Source organism: Bos indicus x Bos taurus, chromosome 18 (genome assembly GCF_003369695.1).
Source record: "Bos indicus x Bos taurus breed Angus x Brahman F1 hybrid chromosome 18, Bos_hybrid_MaternalHap_v2.0, whole genome shotgun sequence".
Classification (NCBI taxonomy): domain Eukaryota; kingdom Metazoa; phylum Chordata; class Mammalia; order Artiodactyla; family Bovidae; genus Bos; species Bos indicus x Bos taurus.
The window spans coordinates 7,383,651-7,403,152 of NC_040093.1; the positions used below are offsets into that span (position 1 = coordinate 7,383,651).

At 41.8% G+C, this 19,502-nt stretch overlaps 1 protein-coding gene and 1 pseudogene across 8 annotated transcripts in view; one reads left to right on the top strand and one right to left on the bottom strand.

Moving 5' to 3' along the window:
• Nucleotides 1-19,502, bottom strand: part of LOC113875584 (zinc finger protein 347-like) — a 47,147-nt gene that overhangs the window by 14,655 nt on the left and 12,990 nt on the right. For 3 of the 8 annotated variants that reach the window (XM_027514113.1, XM_027514112.1, XM_027514114.1), the window contains 2 exons: nucleotides 8,190-8,272; nucleotides 2,830-2,956 (listed from right to left, as the gene is read on the bottom strand). In XM_027514113.1, the coding sequence (XP_027369914.1) occupies nucleotides 2,830-2,956; nucleotides 8,190-8,204 (142 nt within the window). In that variant the 5' untranslated portion in view covers nucleotides 8,205-8,272. Of the gene's footprint in view, nucleotides 1-2,829; nucleotides 2,957-8,189; nucleotides 8,273-9,553; nucleotides 9,644-19,502 lie in introns of all 8 variants that reach the window. The other 5 variants (XR_003506295.1, XM_027514109.1, XM_027514111.1 and 2 more) reach the window with 3 other exon arrangements.
• Nucleotides 2,966-4,519, top strand: LOC113875610 (annotated as a pseudogene).

Here is a 19,502-nt window from a genome sequence, read left to right on the forward strand (position 1 = left end):
ACCCGCCAAAACATGGCGGCAACCTAAATGTTCACTGACAGACAAAGGGATAAAGAATACGTGGTACATATATACAAGGGAATATTGTGAAGTGCAAGTAGCTCAGCCGTATCCAACTCTTTAAGACCCCATGGCCTGCAGCCTGCCAGACTCCCCTGTCCATGAAATTCTCCAGGCAAGAACACTGAAGTGGGTTGCCACCTCCACAGCATAAAACACAATAAAGGTAATGCCTTTTGCAGCAATATAGACAGACTTAGAGATTATTCTATGGGAAATCAGACAGAGAAAGACAAATATCATAGGATATTATATGTTGAACTGAAATAAATGATACAAATGAACTTATTCACAAAATAAACTCACCAGCATAAAAAACAAAGTTATGGTTACCAAAGGGGATAGTACAGGATGGTGATGGGGGCAGGAAAGGGAGAGATAAATTAGAAGTCTAAATATATACAAACTAATATATATACAAAATAGATAAGCAACAAGAACCTACGATATAATGGCTCAGGGAACTATACTGAGTATCTTGTAAACTGCTATATACCTGAAACACAACATTGTAAATTAACTATACTTAAAAAGTGGAGAAGGAAATGGCAACCCACTCCAGTACGCTTGCCTGGAGAATCCCAGGGACAGAGGAGCCTGGTGGGCTGCCATCTATGGGGTCGCACAGAGTTGGACATGGCTGAAGTGACTTGGTGTACATGCACGCATGCATTGGAGAAGGAAATGGCAACCCACGCCAGTGTTTTTGCCTGGAGAATCCCAGGGACAGAGGCGCCTGGTGGGCTGCCGTCTGTCAGGTCGCACAGAGTCACACACGACTGACGCGACTTAGCAGCAGCAGCAGCATCATACCTAAAAAGAATGGTTAAAACAAAAACAAAAGCACCTCTTGTGCAAATGTTCAAAAGATGTTTCACAAGGGTGTAAAAACTACTAAATGGGGGAAGCAGTCTATGAAACAAGACATGTTGACAAAAATGAATACCCACCAGCAAAAGAATTTACTTGGAACATTATCTTACACTATAGACAAAAATGAACTCAAAATGGTTCAAAGACCTAAACCTAAGTCCCAAATGTATAAAACTCCTAGAAGTAAACATGCAGGAAATGTTTCTGGAAATTGGACCCACAAATGATTTACCAGATGTAACACCAAAAGCACAGGCCACAAAATAAAACCAGATATCAATAAATTGAACTATATCAAAATTATAAACTACTGTGCATTAAAGTGCAGTGAGTTTGAAAAGACAATCAACAGTAAAAGAGAAAATATGTGGAAATCATACATCTGATAAGTAAATGAGTACAAAGAATATATCAAGAATTTTAAGAGGGACTGATCACCAGTTCCACCATAGGGACCATTTCCCAATCAACCATCCAACGCATGCAAATACAAAACAGAAACATTAAGAGTAACACAGAAATTTGAACTCAATGATAAAAAATACCTACAATGCCCAGAACAACAGTGCAGCCAATAGCCTCATAGATATGAGAATGTGAACTTGGACAAAGTTGTCCTGGGATAAATTCCCATACCATTTACAGAAGGTAAAATATATGGTCCTTGATACACATGAACAACACTGTCACGGTGCCCTTGACAGAGTCTTCAAAGCCAGAAAATAACCTGGAAAGATGTATCGGGCTCTCGTGATACTTTCTCTCTCATAATCCTAGAACATACTGACCACTCTACTGGATAGCTTCAAGTGGTGACTTTGTACAGAGCAAGAAAATAACATTAGGGATAGTGTCTCCATCACAGTTTTCTGTTACCTAGTAAATCCACTCCACAGAGACTACCCAGAGGCTGCCAATTAAACATAGGTGGATTATCACAGCAAGGAAACCAGATAAAATTTCAGACCCTCAGGAATATATTTCAAAGAAATTTAAGAGGTAAAAGGATACAAAGTAAGGAGAATGTAACATCAGGAACAGTTCACATTCCTAGACTGGGTAGGGCAGTACAAGAGTAAAAATAATACAACATGAATGTCAGACATCACAGCATCTTGAGATGTGACCATGCTCTCAACCTACAGATGGCAAGCTAAGAGCCTGCGAGATTCACATATGCTCCCCTCGCAGGATCTAGGATCAAAAAGACAATCTCTCTACCTACTCTCCTTACATTTTCCTAAGTAACAACCACAGAGGATCCAATCCACCAACTTGTTCCACTCCTAAACAGAAAAAAACAGCCCTTTTGAGATACTCGTTTTTCTTTATACATTGTATTTTTGGCTACTTTTACATCACTCCCCACTGTCCAGAGCTTTTTCTCATGCTCCAATGTGGAGATACTATTCAGATCAGAAACAGAAATTCTGGGACTCCCCTGGTGATCCAGCAGTTAAGACTCTGCATTTCCAATGCAGGGGGTGCAGGTTTCATCCTTCGTCAGGGAACTAAGATCCCACATGCAGAATGGCGCAGCAAAAAAAAAGTAAACAAGCAAGCAAAAACAAACAGATATTCAGCGTTATCAGAAGAGAGAAATCTAAAGTGCTGTGGATTTTTTAAAACACTGAGCCAAAAGTCAAAAGGTAGAAAATAGGAAATCGGGTTTTTTGGTATTTTTTTTAGCATTTGCCAGTGAGCTTTGTACATGATTAAGCTCTGGGACAACCTCAGATATGACATGAAACAGACACAGCGTCTGAAGAGGGTCAGTTTAACCTTGTGAAGCTGTGTCATGCCCCAGTCACCAGAACTCTCAGATGAAAGACATCAGGGCCTCCCAAGGGAAAATGCAGATACCCAAGGGCAGCTCTGGAAGGAAGTCATCCTCACCCAGGGAGACCAGGTTCCTGTAGGTCTCCAGCATCACGTCCCTGTACAAGGCCCTCTGAGCAGGGTCCAGGAATACCCACTCCTCATGAGTGAATTCGATGGCCACATCCTCACAGGTCAGTCGTTCCTGAAATGAAACCACATGTCACCAAAAGGGCCATGAAAAGTTCTCATTTTCATGCAAAAGAGAAAGGGTAGTAAGGGGTAAGGATTGACTTGGTTCAAGTATGTGTTCTAACAGATCCATGCAGGGGTATCTGGAGAAATTATGGATCTCTAATTTTAATTTCTTATGCTTTGCCCTAAGACCTTATGAGATCCTCCAATTAATATGGATTTTTCATCATTGTTCAAAATCCATGAAATAAATAAAGCTCAAAACTGTTGTGGCTATACAGAAGTGTCAGATATTATGTTCTACCCAGTGAGTGCAATTCATTATCTAGATGAGGTACAACATGAGTGGCATCTTCAGAGATGACGAAATCCACGGCCCTTTCAATGGAAAGGTCAAAACTTTCAGTTATGATGTTGATAACAGCAGCAAGGACCAAAAGCGTCTGAAGGCTTCCTGTTGCTCTAAATTACTATAGTATTACTCTAAACATTAAATAAGTACTGTACAGGCAAGAACCTGTCATCAATGTAATAGCTCATTAAAGAACGATCTTTTCCCACCTTAGAGAAGACAACCTGTGTCACAGACACTCTGAGAAACTCGACTCAGATCAAGAAGGTAAGAAATGTTACATGAAGCACTTGAACTCAGAAGCTAGGGCTCAGCAACTGAAGGTTAAGCATCTAACAGTTAAGTAGTACAGAGAACATTAAAAGTCCTTTGACAGAGGGCTTCTAAAGAAAACTTGAAAGAAGTCCAAGGTGAGCCTCCTCCCTGCCCCTCTGTCTTCTCTGCAGGGGGACCAGCTCTCGAGCCTTGGGCCTTCATCCCTTGAAAATGGACACCTGTGCCAAATTAGTCTCTACCCCCTCCCTGATTGGGAGAACCTCCTCCCTGTTGAGTGATCACTGTCCACAGTGGTGGTGAAGGACTGGAGACACTGACCGATGAGAGCCAGAGCAGCTTGGCAGCCCCAGGTCCCTGGACCATCTCACTTATTCCTAGCCACAGCTTCCAAACCAGTGCCATTTCAAAGGACTTTGATACAGCAGCCAAGTTCCCTGGAGCTGGAGCTGCCACAGCAGGGGTGGCTGGCTCCAGGGCTGGAAGTGGGCTTGTGTTCGGGAGCTTCATCATTTTTATGCCAGGAACCCTTCTCTGAAACAGTAGCTCTTCTACACCATGGGCTTGGCCCTCTCAAAGGCCATGGGGCTCTTTTGCCTGATGGTGGTCTAGTTCATATTCTTCACAATATGAAGGAGCTCTTTCCACCTCCCATAATTCTTTCTCCTGTGTCTGCCCTGTATGTTCCCTTTCCTGTAACTCCCCAAGCAGCCTGGGGAAAGTGGTGGGCTCAGGGTTTGACAGAACGAAAATAAATAAATATTGTATTAATATGAAGAAAAAAAAAAAGTCCCAGGTGAACAATGTGGAATGGCATGAAAGGTCATTATAGACGTGGATACGGAAACACAACTGTTAGTAATTTACTACTTAAAACACTAACAGGATTGTTTGGAAAATTCCAAGGCCACAGATTATACTGATAACATAATTTCAACTGAAAAAAAAGTTGATATGTAGTTTTTAAATCATAATGTCTTCTATCTAAACCACAGACTTGCACATGCATGCTTGCTTATCTATAAAAAATTAACTGACACGAGAGGATTTGTCTTTTGACAGACTTTTTGGACAATTTTATATCATCCTTTTATTCACATGTATTTCAGCATCTTTCAGATGATAAAAATGTATCCTTTGTACTCAGCTGAGTTTGTCAACAGGATTCTATACTAGGCTACCAAAAGAAAACTGGTAAAAACATTAAAAAAAAAAAAGAATACTTGAACTCAATTCATAATAAAATTACCATATACAAAGATACAAATAAAATTTTGTCCATTTAAATTTACATAGCAAGGCATTAACAGAAACCAAAGACTTTCTTTGCTTTTTTCCATTAATAAAACAGTGATTTGAAATTAGAAGAGTCATTAGATTATGACCAAAAAAAAAAAAAATTATCACAATAGCAAAGTAAAAAAACTTCTTGGAGAATTAAAAATCATGGCAAAAAGAATATGGAAAAAAATATAGTTATTAAGCAAGACTATCTCAAGAAACATCATGATAGGAAGGTAACATTCAATGCATTCCTTCTGAAATTACAGTGGCATGAAAGGAGCAGTCCAGGGGGCCTGTCTTTCACCACAATACGATGCACATGAGCAGGGACCACCAGAAGTAACAGGAGGAAAATCCCAGGGCAAGAGACACAGAGTTTGTCAGAGAGGTGAAACAGGTAGTACTCACGTTTGTGAGGACATGGAAAGGTGAAAAGTGAAAGGATGGAAAAAGACAGAACATCCTAAAGAGAGCAGGGGAGACTGTTATATCAGACAAAATAAACTGAAGAAAAAAAAAAAACTGCAACTAGATAACTATTGTATAATGACAAAATGGTCAATTTATCAAAAAGCTGTAACAAATAAAAATATATATACACCTAACATTAGATATCTCAGAAAAATGAAGCAAACATTGAACAGGCATGTACAGACCACATGGCCCAACAAAAGCATAAAACACATGTATCTCAAGGACACATAAAGCATTCTCTATCAGAGACCACGTTAGGCCAAAATTAACCATCTTAAGAGACTGATAACAGGAACGTATCTTCCCTGACAACAACAAAATAAACACAAGAAAAAAAGAAAATTCCTCAAATGTGGACATTGAGCAGCTCACTCTTACACCACAAATGGGTCTGAGAAAAAGATCACATGGAAATTTTTAAATACATGGATGAAAACGAAAAGAAAACATTACAAAATTTATAACACACAGAGAACACTGTACTAAAAGGAAAGTCTGAACTGTTAAGTGCTTAAGTAAAAAAGAGAAAAGATCTTAAATCTGAAATCTATTTTTAGATCTCTAGGAAGCAGAAAATGGAAAATAAACTAAACTCGTTTAGCAGAAGGAAAAAGGTAAATAAGAAACCAGAGATACAATAGAAAGTAGAAAAATATAAAAATCAACAAACCAAGAGTTGATGTTTTGAAAAAACTGTATAGGAAAACCCTCACCTAGACCAAGGAAAGGAGAAAAAAAGATTCAAAGAACTAAAAACAGATATGAAACAGGAATGATTACAACTGAGGTCAAAGAAAGTATCTAAAGATAAGGAAGTACTATGACCAATAATGCCTATAATGACAGAACATAGGAGATACTGGCAAATTCTCAGAAACATACAAACTATTTTACTTATTGAGAAATTTAAAAAGTGAGAAGTGTTGAAAGTGAAAGTGTTAGCCACTCAGTCGTATCTGACTCTTTGTGACCTTATGGACTGTAGCCCACAAGGCTCCTCTGTCCATGGAATTTCTCCAGACAAGAATACTGGACTAGAGAGCCTCTCCTTTCTCCAGGCAATCTTCCGACCCAGGGATAGAACCTGGGTCTCCCGCACTGCAGGCAGATTCTTTATGATTTGAGTCACCAGGGAAGCCCATTATAACTAGAGAGATTTAAGAAGTATCCAGAAACCTCTAAGAAAAATACAGTACCAAATTCTCCCAAACATTTACAAAAGAATTACCACTAATCCTGCTAATTCTATGGAGCAAGCATGATTCTAATAGTTTGCTGATTTCCCAAAGACACAAGAAAGGAAAACTAGAAACCAATGCCCCTAACGAATACTGATACAAAATTAAAATACTTACAAACCAATTTCAACACATATTAAAAAGATCTGGAAAATGGAAACAGAACAGATGGGGGTGGGGAGGGGAGGAAGGAGAGGGTCAGATGTATGGAGAGAGTAATATGGAAACTTACATTACCATATATAAAGTAGAGAGCCAATGCGAATTTGCTGACTGACTCAGGGAACTCAAACAGGGGCTCTTTCACAACCTACAGGGGTGGGATAGGGAGGAAGATGGGAAGGGAGGGCACATATGTATACCTATGGCTGATTCATGTTGGTATTTGGCAGAAAACAACAACGTCTGTAAAGCAATTATCCTTCAATTAAAATAATATAAGTAAATAAATAAAAAGATCTGACACCATAACCAAACGGATTTTATTCATATAAGGCAAGGAGAAGTCAACATACAAAAATCAATTAATATGACACACTACATTATCAGATTAAAGGGGAAAAAAAACAGGATCATCTCGATGCAGGAAAAAACCATTCGACAAAAATTTGACAATCTTTCAAGATGGAACACTCAACAAACTACAAACAATAAATTATACCAACATCAACATAATAAATGCCATTATGAAAAGAGCACAGCAATGGGGAAAGAATGAAAGCTTTTCCTCTGAGGTCAAGAAGAAGGCAAGGATGCACACTCTACACTACAGTTCAACAAAGCACTGAAACCCTTAAAGCAATTAGATGAGAAAAAGAAATCAAAGGTCCTCAAATTGAAAAAGAAGTAAATTTATCTTCTTGCCCACATGACAAAGTTTCATCAGTAAAAATTATAAAGATTACAAAAGAAACGTACTATATGAAAAAAGATTCTTTAATAACCACACAAAGGATCAATCAATCAATTAACTCATTATCAAAACTGCCATGACAATCTTTGTAGAAGCAGAATAAAACATGGTGAATGTCATAGAACTATTCAAAGAGCAAACAGCAAAACTCTTGAAGAAGGAAGATGGAGGTCTTTCTATTTCAACAACTATTACAAGGTAATCAAGGTGATGTGGTACTGGTATAAAAACAGATAAATAAACCCACTGAACAGAACACAGTACACAGACATAATTCTTTGTGTATATGTAAGATATATTCACACGGATGTCAAGATACACAAAAGGGATAGGACAGGTTCAATTGATCTGATTCCCAGATTTGACCAGCTATTGTGCATACTAACACCTGACATCCACATGTAGTTTCCTTACCCTGGTTGACAGCAGACAGCGCATCCAGATAGGCCCTAAGCAATCCCTGCTGCCCAACAGCACTGAGACCCCGTCTCCAAACTGTGGGTGAGAAGCCCTTCCCAGGATGGTGCCCAGGGGAGCCTCCTCACAAGGGCCAGGTCACCGGGTCATGGGGAGACGGGATATGAGTACAGACGACAGGGTCTGGGTGACTGTGCATGTACAGGAGTCACACAGGACACTCCAGAGTCAGACACGATTAGCGAGTCCAGAGAAGGGCATTTCAGGAAGGACAGACTAAATATGACCTTACCTGAGAAACAAGCATGCCTCACTCCTTTTTGTTCCTCTTCCTTAACTTCAGGGCTTCCTCAGGCAACACAAATCTTCAGAGGTCTATCATCAAAGTTGAAAACATACTGTTTAATGCTTAGAGTCAACAAATCCCCTTCCTGAGCGCCAACCACACACACAGTGAAGCCCTCACCACGAGGAACAGACAGTCCCCTGTGGCCACTGTCTCAGGAGGGACTCAAGACAGTCAACTCCCGCTGAGAGACCACCATGGGACTTTCTCACACTTTCCCTCAGATCACACTCCCCTCCTGGTGAGGCCTCATGTACACAGCAGCAGGAGGCACCTCTGCTGACCAGGCAATCCTTCAGGTCACACAGCAGGCCCTGATCCATCCCCACTCAGAACAGAGCATCCCCTCCTCAGCCCAGATCTCAGCCCTCAGAACTGGGAGGACTCAGAGTCCTGATGCTCAGTGAGGGATCCAGACTGGAATCAACTGAGGCATCTTAAACACTCTCAAGCTGTGGACCAACACAAACTACCTGAAGGGGAATCTCTGGTCAGAGGGTACAAAACGTGTGTCGGGAGCCACGTTAGGCATCACTGACAAAATGGAGGCACGGCCCCAAACCTCTCTACTTGTCCCGCAGGCATGGACCCGGGATGAAGGAGTTAGGTCTTGTGATTCTGACCTGTTTTTTCATTTCCTTGGTTGAGTTGACTGAAAAGAATTTTAAGGTGTTTATCGTCCTTTAGAGGAGCATGAGAAGGCACAAAGCCTTCTGCAGTTGTGCTCAGAGAATAATCCATAAAGTTAACCATTGACATTGGTTCAAGGATCTTTACAAAGAGTGTTACAGGATGAGCACGTAGGCCGCAGCTTGAGGCCGGGGGAAGGATTGTCATCTGAGACCTATTTGTGAAGGAAATGTTTATGGCAAAGGAAGTTTGCTGAATTTAGGGTTTAGGAATAATTAAGAATAGTTAGAAGCTAAAAATTTAAGGAATGTTGTAGTGCTAGCATATTTTACTATAGCTTATAGAGATTAGGAATTTCAGAGATATTAATACCTAGAAGCCATTTCAGGAGATAGTGAGCTTAGGATGCTAGGGGCAAACAGGATTTAGAAAGATAAGAAATAAACTGAGGAATGTGGTATGCAGCCCAGACATAAGCATGAATTACAATGTAATCACAAGTTAAAGTAAACAGGATTCTGAGAGAATCGCTGAAGCAGAAACTCTGTTGAAGGGCAACAATGTTTTATGGAGACAATAAATCTGGGTGAGGGGAACTGAAAATGCCAAACTTCTGCCTAATGCTTTTGTCAAAGTATAAAAGAGAACCTGAAGCTTGAAATAAACATGCAGTCCCGTACCTTGAGTCAGGGGCTGCATCATTCTCTGCTGACACCGCTCATCTCTTCAGGCTGATTCCCTGGCTGCTAGAGCTGGACTCTGGCACATGTCTATGCAAAATGCATCATCAATGAAACATGAAGCCTGGACTGAGCACCATTCAGAGGAGAAAAGCACCCCCCAACTCTCTTTTTCTTTCCCAGCCTTACTAAGGTGTACCTAACAAAAATGGTATAAATGTACTGTGTACAAAGTGATCATGTCATAGACTCATACACTGAGTAATTATTATACTCGAGTAAGTTACACGTCCACCTATGAGTACACTGTATTATTTCTCTCTGGGCGAATTTCAAGGATATAGAAACACTACAGGCAGCATGCAGTACCTCAGATCCCCAGAACTTACTTATTTTATAACTGAAAATCTCTACTCTTTGACTACCAGTGCCCCATTTCTCCTTCCACCCAGCTCCTGGTAACAGCCTTATTACTCGATGGCTCTATGAGTTTGACAAGTCTAGTTTCTACATAGTGTCTGTCCTCCTTTGTGAGGCTTATTTAACTTGGTATAATGTTCCCTAGGTTCATTCATTCTGGCATAAATGCAGGATCCTTGATTTTTATATTTATATACAGAGAAAAAATAGTTCATGAATATACAGTATATTATAAATATTTCTATACCACACTTTTGTAACCTATTCTTTTGTCAAGAGACATGTGGGCTGTGTCTATGCCTTGGCTACTGCAAATCCAGTCACACTCATGGGACTGTGGACATATCCCTGAAAAACTGATTGCTTTTCCTTTGGATATCTGTCAGAAATGGGTTTGACAGACTGTAGGCCTGTTCTATATTAATTTGTTAAGGAACTTCCATTTTATTTTCGCACATAGCAGTACCATTTACATTACCACCAACAGTGCAGTTAAGATTCTGTGTTTTCTGTACTGTGCCTGTATGTGTGCTTATTTGGGGAGGGACAGGAGTGGATAACAGAGAACGCAGCCTGGCAGCAAGACAGTTGCAGCTGCATCTTCTAGAGGACAAACCTCCAGATTGCAGATCACTGTGGCATCGCTGACCTCTGATTTTTTGGAGCCATCCTCCCCTACATCACAGGACTTTATGACTCTACTCAGGTTGGGCCCAGAGATCCCTACCGAGCAGGACCACCTCATAACAAGCATTCTGTGATCTTAACCTTAGTACTTCTATTTTCCCAGCGGGACTCAAACAAACTTACAAACTTTCATGGTGTCCAACAGAGTGTCCACAGAGCCTACAATGAGCCTCGGACCCTCTTATACAAACACAAAGCATTCCAAGCCCTGATAACTCATGCATGAGGCAAAATACAAAAGAGGACACCCAAGGATCCACAGACACAAGACACCATATTTTCATTTACAGTGAGTGATCCAGGTCAAACACTGAAATCTCCACAAAGACTATGAAAAAGAGGGATCATTCCAGTGATGTACATGGACCACTGAGACCTCAGCATCTTCCAAGGAAACACTCCAGATTCTCTTGGTATCTTCCCAAATGCACATGAACCTTTCTTCACCAGCAACCCCAAGTACACAATGATACCAAAGTTGATGCAAAAAATGACCTGAGATGTTCCCTGTTACTCTATGGTGCCTGCCTGCTAAAAGAGCCAACAAAAGCCAGGGAGTGGAGTGTATGCTGGGGGCACCTGCTAGAACCAGCCCCTCAAGCCCAAGGCTCCCATCCTCCTGCACACACAGGTGCCTGCAGGCTCAGTCCCGGCCACAGTTCTAACAGTGGAAAAGGCTTCTCTTGGCTGAATTCCACGTCCTTCATTGCTGCTCACGTGTGGTCACAAGTTGTCAAATCCAACCTCTGCAGGCAAGTGTCAGCCTCAGCACTGCTGTCCCAGGAACACGAGCTAAGGCATTGGAACCTCAAACCATTCCATGCAGGCTCTCCAACAAACCCAATCCCAGGTTCTCCAACCTGAACTGAGACATTCTTTTCCAACAGATCCACACCTGCCTTGTCCCTGCAACTACACTTGGGATGGGCGCATGCTCCATTCACTGGGCTCACCTTGATTCCCCCAAGTACTGCCACAAGCCTCCTGCAGACCCCAGCAGGCTCTGTCCACTTTCCCCATTTGTCTACCTCTCCTCCCTGCGTGACGAACTAAGCAAGACTAAAGTGCACCAGGGTTTCTTGGCAAAGGGAATCACAAGAGGAGTGTCCACGAGCTACCACCCAAAGGACACTGCACGTGCAGTATGGAAACCAAGAGACTGGCCCTCCTGGGAAAGTCTGCCACCACCTGGGGACATTATGGACTCCATGTACAAAGGCATTTGTGATGAGGACGTCTCAAAGCAAGGGGCTCCAGGTCTCACTATCTCCTGTTTTCTCCACCCACACCTACTTGAAAAATATTCTACCTCTTGGGGGTGCGGGGGGGCAGCGTCTCCTTCTTGCCCCATTAGGTTTCGGATTTCTGCTCATCCTCAGTGCACTGAAATCACAATCGCTGACAAGAGTACATGAACTCCTAGATGGCAAAGCTGCTGTCCATGATGGTGACTGGTCCTGGATGGACCGAGCTTAGATCTGGGGGCTGCAGAGGACGAAACACAGCAGACTAAACATGGGGACATCTTAGCTCACTGCTTGAGGACACCACCTCTGTAGGGCTTTTCAGGACTTCCTATATTTCTTGACCCTTCTTTTGAGTAATTAAGTAATCACATGGGGTAAAGATCAATTACAGCTGAAATGTCCAGAACATGGGAAACATCTTCATCACCTGCCCTGTTCTCTTGGTCTTCCCTGAGGATTATTCAGCCCAACCCATAGTCCGGTCATCTAAAGATATTTCCAGTATCAGATACTACAGCCACGCTGGGAAGAAGAGGAACACTATCAGCCCTAAAAAGAGGGGAACGAGGAAGGACTCAAAATAACCCTTGAAGAAGGGCATTAATTTCTGCTGATGGCAACTGATACGGAGGCAATAAACCTGGGTAACATGAGAGAGACTGTTAGGAGGGGATGGGGAGACCTCTCTGAGCCTAGACTTGAAGGGTGACAAAGGGCCTGAGCCAGGGTGACCTGAAGGTGAGAAAAGGAAGTACGATGTCAGACAGAAATGGTTTTGGTATTTAGAAACAGAGAAAAGGTAAATGAGACGAGGACAGGCTGAACCATGAGCAAAGGGTCAGCTCCCAGGATGAGGCTGGAGACACTGACAGGGCCCTGAGCTTGACAGAGGGCTATGGAGCCACAGCGAGGAGTCAAGCTTTTGTCCCAAGAACACATGAAAGCCAGTGGAGGTCTGAACGTCAGGACATTAAAAAAAATCTCTCTTCAGATTTAGCCTTATTCATAGAAGTCATCAAATTCTGAGCCTGTGATCCTGCCTCCATCCTACAGTTTTCCTTTTTGTTTTTCATTCAGGGAGGACTGGGATCTATTTAAAATTCGAATTACCACCAGAAACTCCCTCCAAACCAGAACTGCCACACACAGACACACAGCCAATTTGGCTAATCATTTCAGGGGTCAGTGTTGCTCAGGCTCAGAGTTTCCGGTCTAGTCTTTCATCTGCATGTTACAAGTGGGCTCCCTCAGGACCAGAGAGAAGCCGTTTATGAGAAGGTCTGAGCTGAGTGAAGACAACTGGGTATAACTGAATAATGAAATGGGAGGCTGAAAGGCAAGGGGGCCAAGTTTGTCCTTACTGCCCATCCCATTTAAGACCATGAACATCTGTCATGTATCTGAGCAAAAGAAACTTTTCTTTCAAGATTGGGTCAAAGTGATGATACCAAGCAGGTAGTTCTTTATTATAAGATTGCAGTAAAATATTTTAAAAACACAGAATTGCAAATATATATCCACTGGTACAAAAAAAACAGTGTAACGGGTCAGCTTAGAAATAGGATCTGAGCAATCTTTTTCATTATGAATAGAGAGGCTCTGTTGGAAGGTTCCAGGTCAAGCCAGTCCATCCTTCCTCATTTGCACAGAAAAGTCAAAAGGGACCTGAGGGAAACATCTTCATATCACCACACAGCTCACTTATTTTTTCACTGATCATAGAAAATGGAGAAAACAAACCACTAGAGTAACCAGTTAAACTAGGTGTTTTTTTTTTTCTTTTTTTGAAAAGAAAGAATGAAGCATGTTGGGAGCCGCGTTAGGCATTACTGACAAAATGGAGGCACGGCCCCAACCCCTTCTCTTTGTCCCGCAGGCACGGAACTGGGATGAAGAGGTTAGGCTTTGTGATTCTGACTTGCTTTTTCCTTTCCTCGGCTGAGTTGACAGAAAAGAATATTAAGGTGCTTACTGTTCTTGAGAGGAGCATTCTAATGCTAAGTCGCTTCAGTCCTGTCAGACTCTGTGCGACCCCATAGATGGCAGCCCACCAGGCTCCGCAGTCCTTGGTATTTTCTAGGCAAGAATACTGGAGTGGGTTGCCATTTCCTTCTCCAATACATGAAAGAGAAAAGTGAAAGTGAAGTAACTCAGTCGTGTCCAACTCTTATCGATCCCATGGGCTGCAGCCTACCAGGCTCCTCTATCCATGGATTTTCCAGGCAAGAGTACTGCATGAGAAGGCACCAAGCCTTCTGCAGCTGTGCTCAGTGAATAATTCATAAAGTTAATCATTGACATTTGTTCAAGGACTTTTACAAAATAGTGTTCCAGGGTGAGCACACAGGCCGCAGCTTGAGACCATGGGAGGAATTGCTATCTGAAGCCTATTTGTAAGGAAAGTGTTTTTGGCAAAGGAGTTTGCTGAATTTAGCGCTTAGGAATATTTAAAATAGTTAGAAGCTAAGGATTTAAGGAATGTTGTAATCTTAGCATATTCTATTATAGCTTATAGAGATTAGGGACTTTAGACATATTAATAGTTAGAAGCCCTTTCTAAGAAATAGTAAGCCAGGATACTAGGGGCAAACAGGACTTAAAAAGATAAGAAATAAACTGAGGAATGTGGTATGGAGCCCAGACATTAGCATGAGTTACTACGTATTCACAAGGACACAAGAGAAGAAGTAAATAAGAGAATCTCTGAGGCAAGAACTCCTTTTGAGGGGCAACAATGATTTATGGAGACAACAAATCTGGGTCAGGGGGAACTGAAAATGTCAAATCCCTGACCTAATGTTTTTGTAAAAGTATAAAAGAGAATCATAAGCTTGAAATAAACAGGCAGTCCAAGAAAACTGAGAGGCTGTCTTGTTTCGCGCCAACACCGCTCACCCCTTCAGGTTGAATCCCTGGCTGCTGGAGCTGGACTCCGGTAGAAACATTTTATTTTGTTGGTTTTATCATGTTAAATGTTCTTTTATCTTCCCATTTCTCAAAGACATGCCTTTAATTTCATAAGATCTAATGTCATACCTCCATTATTCTCTGGTAAAGAGCTGAAACCAGAAATATCCATTTGTCTGTGCACACATAACAACATACACACAATTCATGTCTTTGGTAAAACCACAGTTGAAAATATGTCTGTTTTATTACACGATGTTGAGAGGGTAACAGGCAGGAAGGCCAGGGGGTCTCCAAATGGAGGAAATAGGCTGCAAGTGTCAGACATTTTTATCTCTCTCAAGCGGCAGGAGGAAACAAACTAGCAATATTTTTTTCCTTCTCTATACAAACTTAAAAGGAGGTTTCTCTTAAAATACTGTGTTGTCATAATTATACCTGGGGTCAGACTCTCAAGACATCAGGACTGAAGGTGCCCAGGGGTCCCCACACAAGCTCCCATCCTAATTACACCTGAGGAACCCCAAGTATTAATAACTGTGGGGGGGCCAATCTGTTGATTTCCTTTTAGATACTGGGGCAACTTACTCCGTGCTTACTGAATCCCCTGGCCCACTTCCTTCCCAATCTGCTTCCGTAATGGGACTGTCTGGATGAGCCAAAGGGTATTATTTCAGTTACTCTTTATGCTGTAACTGAGATTCTGTGCTATTTTCAAACGAGTTTCTGATTGTGCCAGAGTCTCCATCACCCCTTTTGGGGAGGAATATAGTGATCAGTTTTCATTCCGATTCATTCAAGCTGGTTTTAGAAAAGGCAGAGGAACCAGATATCAAATAGCCAACATCCACTGGATCATCAAAAAAGCAAGAGAGTTCCAGAAAAACATCTATTCCTGCTTTATTGACTCTGCCAAAGCCTTTGACTGTGTGCATCACAATAAATTGTGGAAAATTCTGAAAGAGATGGGAATACCAGACCACCTGATCTGCCTCTTGAGAAATCTGTATGCAGGTCAGGAAGCAACAGTTAGAACTGGACATGGAACAACAGACTGGTTCCAAATAGGAAAAGGAGTAGGTCAAGGCTGTATATTGTCACCTTGCTTATTTAACTTCTATGCAGAGTACATCATGAGAAACGCTGGGCTGGAAGAAGCACAAGCTGGGATAAAGATTGCTGGCAGAAGTATCAATAACCTCAGATATGCAGATGACATCACCCTTATGGCAGAAAGTAAAGAGGAACTCAAAAGCCTCTTGATGAAAGTGAAAGAGGAGAGTGAAAAACTTGGCTTAAAGCTCAACATTCAGAAAACGAAGATCATGGCATCTGGTCCCATCACTTCATGGGAAATAGATGGGGAAACAGTGGAAACAGTGTCGGACTTTAGTTTTTTGGGCTCCAAAATCACTGCAGATGGTAATTGCAGCCATGAAATTAAAAGACGCTTACTCCTTGGAAGGAAAGTTATGACCAACCTAGACAGCATATTCAAAAGCAGAGACATTACTTTGCCAACAAAGGTCCATCTAGTCAAGGCTATGGTTTTTCCTGTGGTCATGTATGGGTGTGAGAGTTGGACTATGAAGAAGGGTGAGCGCCGAAGAATTGATGCTTTTGAACTATGGTGTTGGAGAAGACTCTTGAGAGTCCCTTGGACTACAAGGAGGTCCAACCAGTCCATTCTGAAGGAGATCAGCCCTGGGATTTCTTTGGAAGGAATGATGCTAAAGCTGAAACTCCAGTACTTTGGCCACCTCATGCGAAGAGTTGACTCATTGGAAAAGACTGATGCTGGGAGGGATTGGGGGCAGAAGGAGAAGGGGACGACAGGATGAGATGACTGGATGTCATCACTGACTCGATAGACATGAGTCTGAGTGAGCTCTGGGAGTTGGTGATGGACAGGGAGGCCTGGCGTGCTGCGATTCATGGGGTCGCAAAGAGTCGGACATGACTAAGCAACTGAACTGAACTGATGCTGAACAAGGTCCATGCCTCTGTTTTCATAAATATGGAGCCCTCCCTTTCCCTCCCTTTAGTTGAACAAAATATAAATCCTAGAGTATGGGCTGAGGGAAAATCTGTGGGTCGAGCACAAAATGCTATTCCTGTAGTTGTCAAGCTCAAAGACCCACACTTACTTCCACATAAGAAGCAGTATCCATTGAAACCTGAGGTTAAGAAAGGGTTAAAACCCATCATCGAAAATTTAAAGGTCTGGGGACTATTAGTTTCCTGTAACACTCCATGCAACACTCCTATTTTGGGTATAAAGAAATCAAATGGAAAATGGAGACTAGTTCAAGATTTACGAATGATAAATGAGGCTGTAGTTCCTTTACACCCCATGGTGCCTGATCCTTATACTCTATTGTCTGAAATTCCTGAGTGAGCCAAATATTTCTCAGTATCTGATTTAAAAGATGCTTTCTATGCTGTGCCTTTGGCGGAAGAAAGTCAATTTCTATTTGCCTTTGAAGACCCTACGCAGCCAGCTTCTCAGTTAACCTGGACAGTTTTGCCCCAGGGATTTTGTGACAGTCCTCACTTATTTGGACAAAGTTTGTGACAGGATCTACAAAACTTTAATAGCTCCGAAGTGGTGGTGTTACAATATGTTGATGATATTTTGCTCTGTGCTGAGACAGAAGAAGCTTGTTTAGGAGCCTCAGAAGATTTCTTAAACTTTCTGGCAGGCTGCAGTTATAAGGCATCAAGAGAAAAGGCTCAGCTTTGTCAACAATCGCTTACATATCTGGGCCTAATCATATCAGAAGGGACTAGGGCCATAGGCCCTGAGAAAATTAAACCCATACTAAATCATCCCCTACCTATGACTTTAACACAATTGTGAAGATTTCTGGGAATCACAGACTACTCTCATATTTGGATTCCAGGTTATGGGGAACTTGCCCGACCTTTATATAAACTTAGAGCTGAAACTCAGCAGGCCCCAAAAGACAAACTGGTTTGGTCTCCAGATACTCAAAAGGCTTTTAAGGTTCTTCAGACTGCCCTCCTGCAAGTTTCCGCTTTGAGCTTACCCACAGGGTCAGGATTTAATTTGTCACTGAAAAAAAAGGTATGGCCTTGGGAATTTTGACACAAGCCCGAGGCCCACACCAGCAACCTATTGCTTATCTAAGCATAAAACCAGATGTAAGTTTATGTGGGTCGCCCCACTGCCTAAGAGTAATTGGAGCAGCGCCTTTATTAGCACCTGAAGCTTTAAAAATAATTAATGGACAAAATCTTACTGTCCTGACTTCTCATGATGTGAGTGCATCTTAAATTCTAAGGTTAATATTTGGATGACAGACAGTGGACTTCTTAAATATCAGTCATTGTTGTTAGAAGGACCAGTAACTAAGCTAAAAGTTTGTGGAAATTTAAATCCTGCCACTTTCCCTCCTGAGAAGGAAAATGAAACACCTGATCACGATTGTTCCCAATTTCTAACTTTAAACTATGCAGCTTGGGAGGATCTAATGGATACCTCATTAGACAATCCTGACATGGAAATATTTACAGATGGCAGCTCTTTTGTTTGGGATGGAAAGCATAAAGCAAGTTACACCTTGGTGACTGCTGAATAGGTTTCAGAAACAAAATCTCTCCCCCAGGGAACCAGTGCTCAGTTACCAGAGCTTGTGGTTCTGACCCGAGCTGCAGAGTTAAGCAAAGGGCAGCTAGTAAATATCTACATGGATTTTAAGTGTGCTTCTTTGACTTTACATGCTTATTCTGCAATATGGAAGGAAAGTTTAAAACAGCAACAGGAGAACCTATTATGCATTTCAGAGAGATCCAGAGACTTCTAACTGCTATATATTGCCCTAAAGAAAAAGCTGTTATGCATTGCAAAGGGCACGGCAGGGATGGGAGGAAAGCAGCTGAAGGTAATCAGCTGGCTGACTGTCAAGCCAGAAAAGCAGCACTTTAGGAAACCCCTTCACTGCAGAGGCCTTTGATCTGGACAGGTCCTGTGGAACAGGAGAAACCACAATATACTGAGGAAGAATTAGAAAGATATGAGAAAAGAGGAAGTAAGATTATAGATAACGGATGGTTACAGTCCGAGGATGGACGATTAATAATTCCTGAAAATGCTCAATGGAAAATTCTTAAGAGTTTACACCAGAGTTTTCATTTGGGTGCAAAGAGTACTTACCAAATGGCTTCACGTTTGTTTGAAAGTAAAAACATAATGAAAACTTTAAAGAACGTATCAAAATATGTTAGGTTTGTCAGAAAAATAACCCGAAGACTGAGAAGCTAGCAATATCTGGATTACAACGAAGTGGTAAGTATCCTGGAGAGGCCTGGGAAATTGATTTTACTCATATGCCAAAAGCTATTTGATATTCTTGCTTACACGTTTGGGTAGATACTTTTACTGGGTGGATTGAGGCTTTTCCCTGTCGTAGTAAGCAGGCTAAGGAAGTTCTAAAGATTTTAACCCATGAAATTATCCCCAGGTTTGGGCTGCCACGGAGCCTTCAGAGTGACAATGGCTCCACATGTAAAGCTGCTGTAACTCAGGGGGTATCTAAAGCTCTAGAAATAGAATATCACTTACACTGATGAATGAAGATTGGGAGACCCCAATCTTCAGGAAAGGTTGAAAAAGCTAATTACATTATTAAAAGACGTCTGTCCAAATTAACTCAAGAGATTCAGGA